Source organism: Varroa destructor, unplaced genomic scaffold (genome assembly GCF_002443255.2).
Source record: "Varroa destructor unplaced genomic scaffold, Vdes_3.0 BEIS01000007.1, whole genome shotgun sequence".
NCBI lineage: Eukaryota > Metazoa > Arthropoda > Arachnida > Mesostigmata > Varroidae > Varroa > Varroa destructor.
Window position 1 is genome coordinate 36,950,830 of NW_019211460.1, and position 13,902 is coordinate 36,964,731.

The 13,902-nt window shown below is 42.0% G+C and overlaps 2 protein-coding genes across 4 annotated transcripts in view; both read left to right on the forward strand.

Annotated features, from left to right (window-relative positions):
* Window positions 1-120: 120 nt before the first annotated feature.
* On the forward strand, window positions 121-6,611 carry vap (RAS p21 protein activator vap). Its single transcript, XM_022813988.2, has 2 exons — window positions 121-2,090; window positions 3,864-6,611. Exons 1-2 carry the CDS (start codon window positions 873-875, stop codon window positions 5,340-5,342), a joined length of 2,697 nt encoding a protein of 898 aa, XP_022669723.1. The 5' UTR covers window positions 121-872; the 3' UTR covers window positions 5,343-6,611.
* Window positions 6,612-6,744: 133 nt separating this feature from the next.
* The window catches only part of LOC111253857 (disintegrin and metalloproteinase domain-containing protein 10-like), a 33,474-nt gene continuing 26,316 nt past the window's right edge, over window positions 6,745-13,902 (forward strand). For 2 of the 3 annotated variants that reach the window (XM_086974826.1, XM_086974827.1), the window contains exon 1: window positions 6,745-10,641. In XM_086974826.1, the coding sequence (XP_086830952.1) occupies window positions 10,337-10,641 (305 nt within the window). In that variant the 5' untranslated portion in view covers window positions 6,745-10,336. Of the gene's footprint in view, window positions 10,642-11,297; window positions 13,884-13,902 lie in introns of all 3 variants that reach the window. The other variant, XM_022813987.2, reaches the window with a different exon arrangement.

The following is a 13,902-nucleotide window of genomic DNA, read 5'->3' on the forward strand; positions in this document are numbered from 1 at the left end:
GAGCTCAACATACTAAAGGCCGCCGCCTGATGGAACGGTCAAACCTGGACATGTTCAACTTTGACTGCGTATCGAGGCGGCGACTATTGGCCGCCGCCAATTGGCAACTCGTTTCAGCGGTGGAATGGCTGCTGGTAGTGAAGAAGTTGTCGGCGGTAGCGGATTGGGAGTGTTGCCATCGCTGCCGCCGTCGTCCTCTCTGCCTGTTCTACTTGGTTATTGTATAGCCCATAGTGGTCCCGATTATTAATGGTGGTTGCGAACGATCCACGGTACCGCCAGCCTCGTAGACGCGAATACTGACAGCGCTGCTCGCCAGTTTACCCGTGCTTGCGTCTCCGGAGCAAAGCATCCGCCCGTTTTGTTTGATGTTGCAGCTGATTGAGGGAGCACGAAGAACGAGAAAGTCAGTGAGTTGGTGTGTGGAGTACCAGTACTGCTACTATGGTCTGGCGGAGTGCGAGCTCTCGCTGTAAAGGAAGTTGCGGATGGTAGGAAGCTTGCTCTCAGCAAGCGGCGTTGCTATAGCACCTGGTTGAGCTTTGTTTCAAGACATTCGGCGAGGTTTAATTACGATCAAACTGCATGGGTGAATCAATTGAATCGGAACGGCACAACCCGCAAGTGGCTTGTGCGAACAAATATGATGCTCGGCTGACTAGTGGGTGTAACGAACCAAGCTAATCTGTACCAAATCAAAAACAACTCCGGACAGCGGTTTCTATTTATAAAATGGTTTGAATGTCTTTCGTCTCGATTTCAACAATGTCGAGTGAATAAAAGTGGTAGAGATAGTAGGATTTAACCCTTACGGAGCGCCTATCAACCGATTAGAGTTGTTGGATAGATTATTCATTTATTGGGAGTGGAGAATGAGCGGCTATTACAACGTCGATTGCAATACGACTAACTCGATTGAGGATGACTACGACCCGTTTGGATCGACTCCCAGTCAGCAACCAAAATCGCTGCCAAAAAAGGAGTTACTACCCAAAGCGCAATTTTTTCACGGTAAAATTGACCGACATGCAGCGGAAGTCAGACTGCAGCAGCTGAATCAGCGCGGAGCATATCTTGTTCGACAGTCGAAGAATGGATTTGTGCTTTCGTTTCGCGGCCACTCGGGTATTCATCATTTCCGCATCGCCGCTGTATGCGGTGACTTTTATATAGGCGGCCGACGTTTTTCTACACTTTCCGAACTCGTTGGTTACTATACACACGTATCCGATATTCTAAAGAATGAACGACTGCACTACAACGTTGTACCACCCGAACCAGCGCCCCACAACCGAAAAGTTGTTGCTATCCTTCCTTACAATAAATTGGCGGACACTGATGAACTGTCATTCAAGAAAGGCGACGTGTTCGAGGTAGATCAGGACATAGGAGACGGTTGGCTATGGTGTAAGAAGATCGAGGGCGACGGTGTAAATTTCAATAAACCACCAGGTGAAGAGTTTCCTTCAGGTCTTGTCTTCCACGAGCTAGTGGCAGACTTCACTGAGGAATGTTATCCGTGGTATCATGGCACCATTTCCGCTGAAGACGCCATAGCAAAGCTAATTGAAGGCGGGGAAGAGAGTTTTCTTGTCAGACCCTCTGATAGATCACCAGGAAATTATTCTATTTTTTTCTTCATTAACAAATCAATTCAGCGGTTCCGTATCGAAAAGAAGCAAAACCACTACGTGATGGGTGGCCGATATTTTGACACTTTAGAAGCAATTATCACTCGATATAAAAGCGAACATATAGCTGAGGGCCATTGTCTAGGAGATCCCATCCTTAAGGCTCCGCAGTTTGGCCTGCCAAACGCGCAGGCCAAAGTTGAAGAAATTTACTCGACAATTCAACAGCTTCGCGTGCAGAGCTCACACTCAACAACAGCACTCAAAGGGTTTCTTCATAAAAAGACTATTGACAACAAAAAGTGGAAACAGGCGTGGTTTGTACTCAATGCAACCGAAGCCATGCTGTATTTTTACGATAACCCACAAAGGGCAAAACCCCGCGGTGTCATCGATCTTCGATGTTCCGGATTATACGCGGTACACGATTCGCTGCTTGAGCAGCCGCACTGCTTTCAGGTTAGTTATATAATTCAGGGTCACGTACTTACAGTTACTTTTTTTTAATTCACGATCTTACGACCATTGCTCGATCTATTTCAGACAATTTATTCAATTGCTACCGCATCACCAATTGTACTTATAATGGTAAAAAAGTCATCTAATATATTTTCCGGAAGGTATTCCGTATCGGTTTAATAAATGGCCTTGCTCAATATCGCTTTGCCCACAGTTCTTATAGCAATAACTATAATAATTTTAGTCCATAATAATTTACAACTAATATTTACTTTTATGTGTATGATTGAAACTCCGGTAGTCTAGAACTTCTAGAAGCTGTTCGTGTCAGCGGCCATATGCGGAGGTCGTTCAACTGGAAGAAATTGACACCACCAATATTGTTTTGACTCTATATATATATATAGGAATTATATATATAGGCCGTCAGGAATAAGGCTTTACCAGTAGTACCTTAGTACCAGTAGTCTACATGGACTGGCCTGCCTGGACGTTGTGATCGTACATTTTGTATATTATCACTTTGATGATTGATTTCCTATGCATCTTTGAATGCATCATTTTTGTTAAAGCGATCTACAACGTAATTACACTAAAATGTTCGTAAAGCGCTTTTGAAAAATTCCATCGTTATTGGAGCTTTGGATAATATGAAAGGAAATTGGTTTCGAACAAACTTAGCACCTGTTTGTAACTCGTTTATAAGCGTGCGGCTTTTTTTGCTCAGTGCTTGTTCGAGAAATTTGTTTTTCTGGTTTCGCACGAATAGTTATTCCAGCCTGAATTAGCAACGAAAAAATGACACGAAGCTTATTTAGGCCTGATTTCGAGTGTTCCTATATTTAATAAGCAAACACGTTAATACTGTACCATAACGGTAACCCAGTTTCGCACAGTAATTCCAAGTTCGATCAGCATTACTTTGGTTATCAGATAATCGCAAAAAATTAAGTGGCCACAGCTGGTCCACTCCACTGTTTTTGTTTTTTTTTTCAGAATGACCTTAGCTATTCTTTACAGTATTCAGCCATTAGCCAATAGGGGTTTTTCGTTGCAGCCATAATCTTCATATACCACATAAAACAGGCATAGCTGTAGTATGGCACTAATAAACAAAATGGACAAATTTTCCATGCCACGTTTTTTTCCAACTACTTATAACCACATGTCTATCGATATTACGCAAGCTGTAAAATGCGCAGCGTACCATTCACTCAAGTGACTTCTAGTATATCTTTTCCAAAATTAAATAAAAAATTGTCGCGAGACACGTTTAATACCTAAAATAATATCTTTTTGGAAGAATTGCGCAGTGTGATAAGACCGCCTTTTCATAGGCCAAGGCAGAAAACGTTTGATTATCTACCTGCTTTATAGCTATTTAAGTGACAGACTGCATATTGCGAAGTATGACACATGAGTGAAACGGCTAGAGTCAACGAATTAAAAGAGATATGTCAAGGATGTAAATATCGAATAGATCTTTTCCGTTTAGCCTATAGAGTCTTAGATTATCGCTCCGCGTACAGCGCAGCAGGTGTCTCGGCTAACACGTTGTTACGGCTAACACCAGTTATTAAAAGAACCTACTCGTCGATTAGCTTTGAAAACAATATTGAAACTACAAAAGCAACAATTAATGTGCCATTATATATATATATATGGCACATTAATATTATATATATATATATATATATATATATATATATATAATGCTAAAAGATAAATAATGAAATCTGTATGTACTTGTGTGTTACACAATTTACATTTCAGCTGGTGGAACGAGCTCTTCCATGTCTGAGTACAATCTACTACTTGTCTGCATCGGATGGTGAATCAGCTCAAAGCTGGTACACAGGTCTATCGAAGGTCTGCAATCCACAGACAGGCCAAGTTCGAAACGTCTGTTCTATGAGGGTATGCCTCGTTGAGGCCAAGGGACTACCGTCCCATTTAGTGCCAAACCCATTCTGTGTTATGTCGCTGGACGACATCAAGATATGCCGCTCTCAGGTCAAATCGGCCCCAGACGCTGTCTGGGAAGAGGAGTACTGCCTGGATGATATACCGCCAAATATCAATAGCTTTACAGTAACGCTGTGCACAAAAGGTAAGAAAGACAAGAATGCCCAGGATATGGCCCAAGTGATCTTGGAGCTGAAAGACTTATGGACGATGGAGCCAGTGGACAGGTGGTACCCACTGCAGGGGATGACGCCTGTGCTTGAGAACTGGGGCTCGCTGCATCTGCAGGTACACTTCTCGAAGGAAGTCATTCTCCCGCTCAGTGAGTACACGACGCTGCGCCAACTTTTACTCGAGGATGACCTTTCACTTGTGATCGAGATCTCTGAGCTTCTTTCAAAGGAGAACGCTCTTTTAGCGAAAGTGTTAGTGACGCTTTTTGTCGCCGAAAAGAAAGAGGCAAAGCTCCTAACGACCCTAGGTTTACGTGAGCTAGAAAATGAAAATGAACCCAGTGTATTGTTTCGCTCGAGTACCCTCTTTACGCAAATGATGGAATTGTATATGAAGAATGGTGCTGCCGACTTTGTTCGTAATTCAATATCTGTACCCGTAGCATTAGTCGTTGGTAGTAAACAGTCATGTGAGCTAAATCCGACAAAATTAGATTCTATGAATGACGCCTGCGCTAATGCGGAGCATTTGCTGGCAATGCTGGATGAATTTACGGAAAGGATTTTTGCATCGGTTCACCAGCTACCGTTATCTTTGCGTTATATTTTAGCGACACTACAGAGAGCTATAGCGAAAAAGTGGCCGAATGATGCTCTTCTTAAAGCGCAAGTTATATCCTCATTCATCTTCCTGCGTCTGCTTTGTCCTGCCATTATAAACCCGCATCAATATAAGATTGTCAATTCAGCTCCGGCACCTGTTCCAAGCAGGAATTTGATGTTAGTGGCAAAATGCCTACAAAATTTAGCTAATCTCCAGGAATTTGGTTTGAAAGAGTCTTGGATGGAAGTAGTGAATCCATTTATCTTGAAGAACAAATCCAAGGTAATTCGATTCGTCGAGGAGATCTGTTTGGTTAACATGACTGAGGTGCCACGCGGTGTGGGCGAATGTGGAGCCTTGAAGGATATTGCCCGGGCACTGGAAAGTGTCTTCACCGCCACAATGGCTCACCTTACTGAAGTGAGGTCGCGTCCACGTCTCAAGAAGCTTGCAATTGTCTGCGAAATGCTAGTTAAGCACAAAGAGAAACTCGAGCAATCGTCCTCATAGAAGTCGAAAATGTTTATTATCATTATTCTTCTCTGCTATTAAGAGCATAAGACTGCTGTACATAATTAGTATTTGTCAAGATGCAGCGCACTACCGTCTGTCTAGTTCTAATGTTGGTTCTAAAAATGGCGAATTAACCATGAATCTCCAAAATGATACAAAGTGTTCCACGTAATAGATAGGGGCCTGCGATCGATCGTGAGGGAAAGGAAGTGACTGTGACTCATTCGCATAAGAAGACCACTCAAGGAATATGCATGATTCTATTTATATCTAGCTGAGTCTGTGCTGATAGCAAGATACACAGTGGTAGAATTTAAGAGACAAGTTGTTCGTATTTTCAATCAAGGGCAGTTGAGCAACGGCGGAGGAGGTAGGTCTGTCCAATAGACAAAACAATGCAACAAAGAGGGCCTCAAACTTTTGTCGACAGGGTGTCTTTTGTGCGTAACACAGTTGTATCATTTCCACGTTCTTGATATATATCAGTCTGCAGTGATTTGTATTCCCTAGGTAGGTTATAATTTGTAAAGGTAAGCAATTCCTGATTATAAAATACTAATGATACATACATACATACTGAACAGATAGGTTTTTGCACAAGGGCTAGTTTTTATTTACACCAAATAATGAGATAATAAGTTAGCAATTATTATACCGGCGACAGTACCAAACATGACAAGTATTAGTATCAATGAGCATTATTGTAAACTGCAACGTAGTCAGGCTCACTCAAGTCAAATATATGCCGATAAATGATGTTTCTACCTTACGTAAAATAAGTGTGCATGGCAAAAGTGAGAAAAGCATCTGTTTGTATGGTGTCCACGTATGGTCACGCCATAGCGATCGCCATCGACTGCAAAACAAAGGATGACCTGATAGGTTTGTCAATCATCATTTTATGGATGTCTCAGGGGAAGTTTCCTGGGTGAACAACCGTAACGCTTTAACTATTTGAGCTTTTAACTGATTCAGCATGCTATTCGCTGTAGCCGCGTATCGTCAGTAATGGGGCCTCCACTCACAACTCAACAAACCAGGTGTGCCAAAACTAATAAAGTGCGCCAGAGTGTACCTTCATTATAAACCTATATACACTCATATATACGTGCATATAGTTAAACGAATGGATAATAATTTCGAAGAAAAACAAAAAAAAAACAGTCTCGTAAAAATTCGTCACAGGCGACAGTCATTCACGAAAATTCCATATTGTGAATACCGCATCTATATATGAATAAATAAATACATATGCTTATTATTTAATATAGTGTGATGGTCTTTCATAAGTAATAATAATTCCTAAACAAGTGTGTGAAACAATAGACAAACTACAGATTTGGTAGCATAATGAAAGGTGCAAAATTAGGCTACTACAGAAGTATTCTGTTTACAGTAAAAAGAGCAATTATAAATATAACTTATTTGTTTATAATTCTATTCCCGGGTTATTATTTTGATACGCTGATAGAAATAAGATGTTCAAGGTCACCTGACGGTTGAAATCGTAAGCACCGCGAAGCACTATTGAACTAATAGGCTTGCCATTAAAATTGTTGCCTTCTTACACGTGTAAGATACCAACAATTGCCTATCTTTTCTGTGTGTGTATTTTAATTATTAGATTGGTTGTGCCACTTTTTGCCCAAACCGACGTGGTGCCATCATATGTGGGTATGATTCCTCGAAGGTATTATCATCAAGTGAAAGTTATGTTCCGTAAATTCTGCTGCTAATTTGAATCCACATAATAACACTATACAGCGTATATGCAGTCACAATGCTATTTTTTTTAAATATCATTATTCACCTTAAACTTCAGTGTCCTAACACCGGGCGCAGCTAAAACGTCTGTAACCTATACTTAAGACAAGTAGGTAAGTGCTATCTAGAATTGAGATGCCTTCGAGGAAAGAATCAAGTTGTCGTACCATTATAGTAACAGAAGTCGTATTCACTTAAAACGAAGTGCCGCACGTAGATTACAAGCAAGTATAAATCTATGCATATACATGTGTGAGCCATTCGTGCATTTCGATCCGCTTCGGTGGAAAAATAATGATAGCGAGAGCTGGGCATTGAAAGCTCTTGAAGCGTGACGGCCACCGAGGGATGGGAACAGTGAACGTAGCCGTCTCCGCCCGAATGCCAGAACAAAATTGTATGAGAGCGTTAGAGCGGCGATCTGTCGCCTGGTGAGACTATGAGCTGCTATTCTTGTCTCGGCTAGTGGAAAATGATGATGACAACACTACTGCATGCGAGTCCAGTAAAAGCATATCTTCCCAGGCAGGGACGGTTCTAAGACAGGTTTTTTTTTTGCTTTTCTTGCTAGTGCTTGAAGGGCATTAAATAGAAAAAGAACTTGAGCATACTTCAGAGGAACTAATACCTCACCCCTTGCAACGATTGCTTTGGTTGTCATTTTACTATTTGCCTATGTTATAAAATAATTCTATTAGGTTAGAACATAGTGTTATAGGTACGCCATTGTCTCTTACGAGACTGCCTTTCTTCCTTATATCCCTATTCAAAAGCACGTTCTTTCTTGCTTTGCTCTGACCCCGTCATGGCTTCATTGTGCAGTAAACGGAATTTACATCGATTTCAGGTTCCAAAGGCGGACGCCTAATTTACTGCACCTTTTGTTGAAATTAAGTAAGTGCCAAAGTACCCCGAGATATTTGGGTTTGGTAAGGCGGCAACTCAATAATTGAGAGGACTGCTAAAAGAAGTTTGTTAAATTCAAGCATGGCATCTTAGACCCGGAGATTTACTCCACGTAAACAGCTTCTTAACTGCCTTCTAAAATAAGTTACAGCTACTCGACTATCATTAAATGTTCCGTGAACCATAAAGCGCTAAACGAAATACGCTTTTTTATTGCTCTGCTCATCTACCTCGTCGCCGGATAACACGCAGCCACAATTATAGGTCTTCACACGGAATCGTTACGGCTCATGAAAAGTGTCTATATGTCGATATGAATGAGAGGAAGGGGTGCACAGTTCCGGAACATGGCCTTACGCCCCTGAGTTAGGCCAGATCTGCATGCGAAAAAGACCACGATGTGTGTTTGCTGGGATTGAGAGACTCTTGAACAGTTGAGAAAAATAAGTCAGTGAACAATAATTTGTTAATAGCCCAATTGCATTAAATGAAATAGGCTGTCCCACACAAAAGACGCGATGGACAAGGCAAAGCCGTCCTTTTCCATGGTAGTGCTAGGCCACACATGGCAAAGGTTGTTTAGGTCTCTGTGTAAAAGCTTGAACGTAAAGTTCCCTTGTATCCACCTTCGGTGATTGGCAAGTTAAGTTTGTAACCGACCTTTGAACAGCAAAGGATCTCAAAAAATCAGCCAGATGAGTTCATCAACATCAGTCACCTGAAGTGTTCTTTTCTACTATTGAAAGAGTGCCAGCAAAGGCACTTAATTGGTAAGAATTGTGAGTTGAAATTTGCGTAAAGCGTTGCGTCTTTTTAGAAGGAAAAACCCGACATTATTTGTTTTAGCATTACCAGTTTCTAGTGCTTAACACACACGTTCTCTTTGGTCCTGCTTGCAGAGAGAACAGGGTATCATCGAATTCAGTCTGAAATTCTAACAGAAATCTACTCAAATTGTTAGTTACAATTGTTTTTACTACTCTTATAGTTTTGATTGCGAGTAACATGTGATAAGAAAATAAATTGATTCGATTGTAAGTGAATGTCTATAATCGCACTCAGGACAACAAGTGAGCCCATAACTAGTAATTCATATAGAATTAAGCTATTTCTTTTAATAATTGACAGATTACGAATTTATTTCAGTGTACTACCTTCGGGTGATTGATACCTAATGAAGAAATAATTTTTTTTAATTATATGTTGTACTGGCAGGATGAATAAGCTGAACGAAAAAACATACGACACGTTGGATCATTTGAAATACTTCATAGCTGTTTGGATGACTAGAGCTGAATGTCGTGACTTTACCACATTGAAAACAGAAGACGATTCTCTAGCTTGCACCGCTGTAGAACTAATAAATTTTATTACTGAAAATTTGCAAACTATCTAAAACTTCAATAGCGTCCATACAGTACGAACGTGTTGAATCTTGGAGGCGCAGGTTACCGATGAATGGATAGGACGACAGATAGAATATGCGAACAAAAAGTGTCAACTCTGACAAAGATGTACACAGTTTTTCTGTTCATCTTCTGCAGTTGACGGAATGTGTTCACGAAATAACAAACAGGACAAAGAGAACAATGACTTTATGAGTTCGTGTCGAGTACCGGAAGTTTAGCGGGGGGTGAGGAACAAGGTGGAAGTTGAGGGGGTCAGAACTGGAAGGTTGCGCAGCCACCGCCTTTAAGCGGCGATTTACGAGAAGGCACTGGGATACGCTGTGTTGTTCGGAAATGGGAAAGCCTAGGGTCATGGCATTGAGGGAGGGAAACGGCGGGAGCGAGAGGGCTAAAGATGGCTGCCGTGTAGACTCCCAACGGCCAGCTGATCCATCCGTCTGGCTACAGAAAAGAGCACAGTGTAGAGACTGGCCGGCCGCATAGTGCAAAAAGATGCGTAGACACATAGAGATTCATAGAGGCAGATAGAGGGAAAGAGAGGGAGACACTACTTTGCTGTGGTTATGGAATTGCTGCCTGGCATTTGCTTGGCTCTGCTGTTGTGGTCTTAAGAGACAGACAGCAGCAACCGATTCTTGTAATTGTTGTACTAGTAGTAATAGTAAACAGCAACAATCGGCTGGTCGGCGCAGATACCCGATGGCGAACTTCATAGGGAAACCTGCCGACGAACCGTCGTTGGACCTGACGCCGCCGTTACAGCTGCGGTCGCCATCGTTCTGTAACGATTCGAGTTTGTTGTCTTCTCAGAGCGTTATGTTAAGTGGCAAGATGCGGAGGTAGAATCTTGGGCCTGCAGCCGTCGGGGCCGAGGCCGCAAAACGGGCCCAGAATAGGGTCGAGGGATCCGAGATGTCGCAGGACTCCTCTCGGAGTCTGCGACCCGTCCGTTGGAATAACAGCCCCTTCAGGTGTAAGTGGTGTGTATTAACCACATTATTATCCGCTCTAGTGTGTTTGACGAATGCGAACCCTAGTAGTGCGCCCAGACAACAGACAGTTTCACCGTCGGGGGCTCTATCCGAGTTGGTGGACTACTACGAACCATTGTACTTCGATGCCAGCCCGATGCGGTTGCACGCGCGACGGAAAAGGGCCCTCGATGAACGCTGGCAGGACCGGCCACCCATTGAACTCTCGTTTAAGGCTCATAAAAGGTTTGTGCGCGTCTGTTAGTGCCACGATATGTAGAAGAAAGTAGATTTGTGATAGAGATACCAATTTTGTCCTAATACATAATGCCTGATCATATGACAACCTTTCCGGTGTTGCAGCCAAAATAAGTCCAGTATAATTTACAACGGTCCATAGTATATGTGCACATACGGATAAGGACGGTTCTGAGTGTGTACGGACACACAAGACAGGATACGGTACTATTATACAGAAATGAGTAGCATGGGATACGTAGAAAATGCATGCTAACTTACTGCGCGATCGGCTTCCTTGCGAGAGAAGTCATTGGCCACACGGTATCTTGACGTAACGTATCGAACCTGCCCGTAATCGACGGCGCTGCGTATTCTTTTAACGTGGTTATGACAGTGTCCCAGAATTGGATTTGTTTAGTGAACTGCACGTTGGCTATCGGGTGGGGGCGAAAAACTATAATGCATGTACTATATATACATAAGAAGATAATGCATTATATAGCTGTGTATTTGATGAGCAGTAAGCATAGCAATTGCCATAAGCCCCTAAAAAGTTATATGGAGGTTTGTGATTGTGACCGTGGCTGAGTTGTCGAATGTCTATAATAACGACTTATTAGTTTACTAATATTACAGCTTGCGCTATTGGCCGTCTGTTTCAGTTTGCTCCAGTAGCTTCGTATCACAATTGACTCTATGATGTGACGTCGACTGGAACAAATCAAGTAGCGCAACAAAGTAATCGACGCAAACACTCTCAAGTCCAACCTGATTGTTACTGGTGGCTTGCTAATAACAATAACAACCCAGTTGTTCCCTTTGTATACATAAGTGTTCTTCAATTGAATTCTTCTATATCACAAAAACTCTAATATTTCAGAGTTACAAATGTTCATCCTATTTACAAGCTCGAGAACTTACTGGCCAACAATATTTGTAAAGGCATTCAAGCCCCGTAACTAATGCACCGATGTCTAGTCATATTTAGCAAATGCTTGTTGAAGCCTTATGAATAAACCGCCTAATCTTATCACGTTCAAACGATAATTTTTACTTAGAAGTACATAGAGTGATTTTGTCGTGAGTGCAGATACGTTGTCTCTAGCTGGCTAAGTCAGTTATGTTTTGTCTCCTGTTTACGTCCAAGCTTTTCATTTGGTAGGTGAAACCTTGCGTCGAGCATTTCGTATGCAAAGGCAATCAGGTAAATAACGGGGAACCAAACGGGGGTTTGTTAGTGTTGCTATTTCGGTTGTTCTGATGTGATTTACAGGATATATCCGTTGTAACATAGGCCGATTTTAGCAAAGGACATCTGGTTATAATGTCCTGGACGTAGTAGCTATGGCTCCGAAGCCGCGTTCGTGTGGGTAACAAGCTGCATTAGTCGTCCGTTAAGCAGCAACATCAGCGAAAGAAGAAGACACTGAACTTAAACCCTACGGTCCGCCTAATTTACCTCGGTTCGAGCTAATCATTTACGTTCGTTGGCGTAAGAGACCTCAAAAGGAGTCAGGTTTATTCTAGAGACATTTATTGTCGTCTTTCCTCCTATTTGAGCTGTGCGACCACTCCTGGCTTATTCAGCCCATCGCTTTCCCATCTACCCTTGGCATTAATAGATCGAAATAAAGTAGTCTTCGTCATTCAGTCCATTGGTATGGAATCCAACTGTCATCATCAATGATTAACCGTGTCAGTGTGCGTTCCTTTGCCTCTTTGTCTTACAGTTCGTATTTTATGTACCCTGAATCGGGCCAACAAACCTCAATGCGAATAACGCTTATAAGTGCCGTCCGTGGATGCCAAATAGTATGTTTTTAATCGAAATTAGTAATCTGTTGCTTTTTACCAATGAAGGAAGGATATAAATACATTTTTCGATCAACTCGATGACTAGTTGTTGAGGTGTCACAGAGTTGTCTAATCTACAACATGACGTTCGGCGGCGCAGTAAATTTCGAAGTCTGTAACTGTCGCATCTGTAACTGAAAACTGTTGAAGGAGCGCAACGCGGCTTAATGATTTCGCAGCTTCTTGGAACTTTTGATATAAAAACGTGTACCGTCTGTGTTGATAATTTGCTTTGACGACAAAGGCTTTGTGGAACCATCCTTCTAAAAGAAGTATTCATACGAATCTTGAAGTAAATTATCTCTCTACGCCAAAGAACCTTTAAATGTCTATTAATGCTTACCTCGGGATCACACAATTGCAGTGGGGTCGTAAAGAAACTGTGACTGGAGTGGGAGTGGGCGCAATTCACATCAGCATGCTCCATATTTCCGGCCGCACCTGCCCTATAGATTTCATCTATATATTCAAAAAGGAAGGCGCCCTGAGGAGAGCATGTTTACTCCAGTCACTGGTACAGCCAATGTTCTCTCACAGAGGACGCCTGGATTTAAGGCGGTATGCTACAGCACAAGATAAATTATTCTCAGCAACGACTGCGTGCCTTCTCAATCATAGTTACTCCAGAGTTTGCCTCGGCAGGCTTCCACTACAAAGGGAGTAACTTCGAACGTAAGGGCTTATGAGAACTATAGATTACATTGCGCATACCTGTATGCACCATGCCCTACGGTCCCGAGCATACTTTTCTGCACTTTACCTATACCTCCCTTCGTAGGCAGATGGGACATAGGATATTCAATCGATATCAGACAAAATTGCTCGTAATAATTAAAAATAGATATGATTCTGCGTATGGTAAACATAGCAGTGGCATTTCGTAACTTTTATCATACACATTGCAACAATACCAATTTGAACGTGGGCAAAAGATAGATACTTTAAGATCGTTCAGGGGACACCCGTGTAGTTTGAGGCTCAATTATTTTTTTTCATTGGATAGCAGAAGCGCGTTCGCTTTTCTAGTAGGATCGAACAATTCAATAACAAACGATACTTATCGATTTTCCTTGTCACATAAAATTGCCTAATTAGTGTTAAACTAACGTTTGATATTAACAGTTTTAACCGGATCAAAACTTGTCCGAGTCAAAGAGCTGGCAAATGCGCATGATTTTGCACACCCTACGGTGCGCAATTCGTCGACGGGAATTTACGTTCCTAGTTATTCTCAAACAACAAAGATATCGAAATAAATAAGTACGCGATTAGTGCAGTATATGAACTTAATGAAAAAATCTTTCTCGCCCGTGGAGGCAAGACGACGACAACAGCAGTGGCGGCGACGACGACGACGAAGAAGATAACGCTAATGTTGGAACAATTCTCTCTATGTACGTGAATATTTTGATT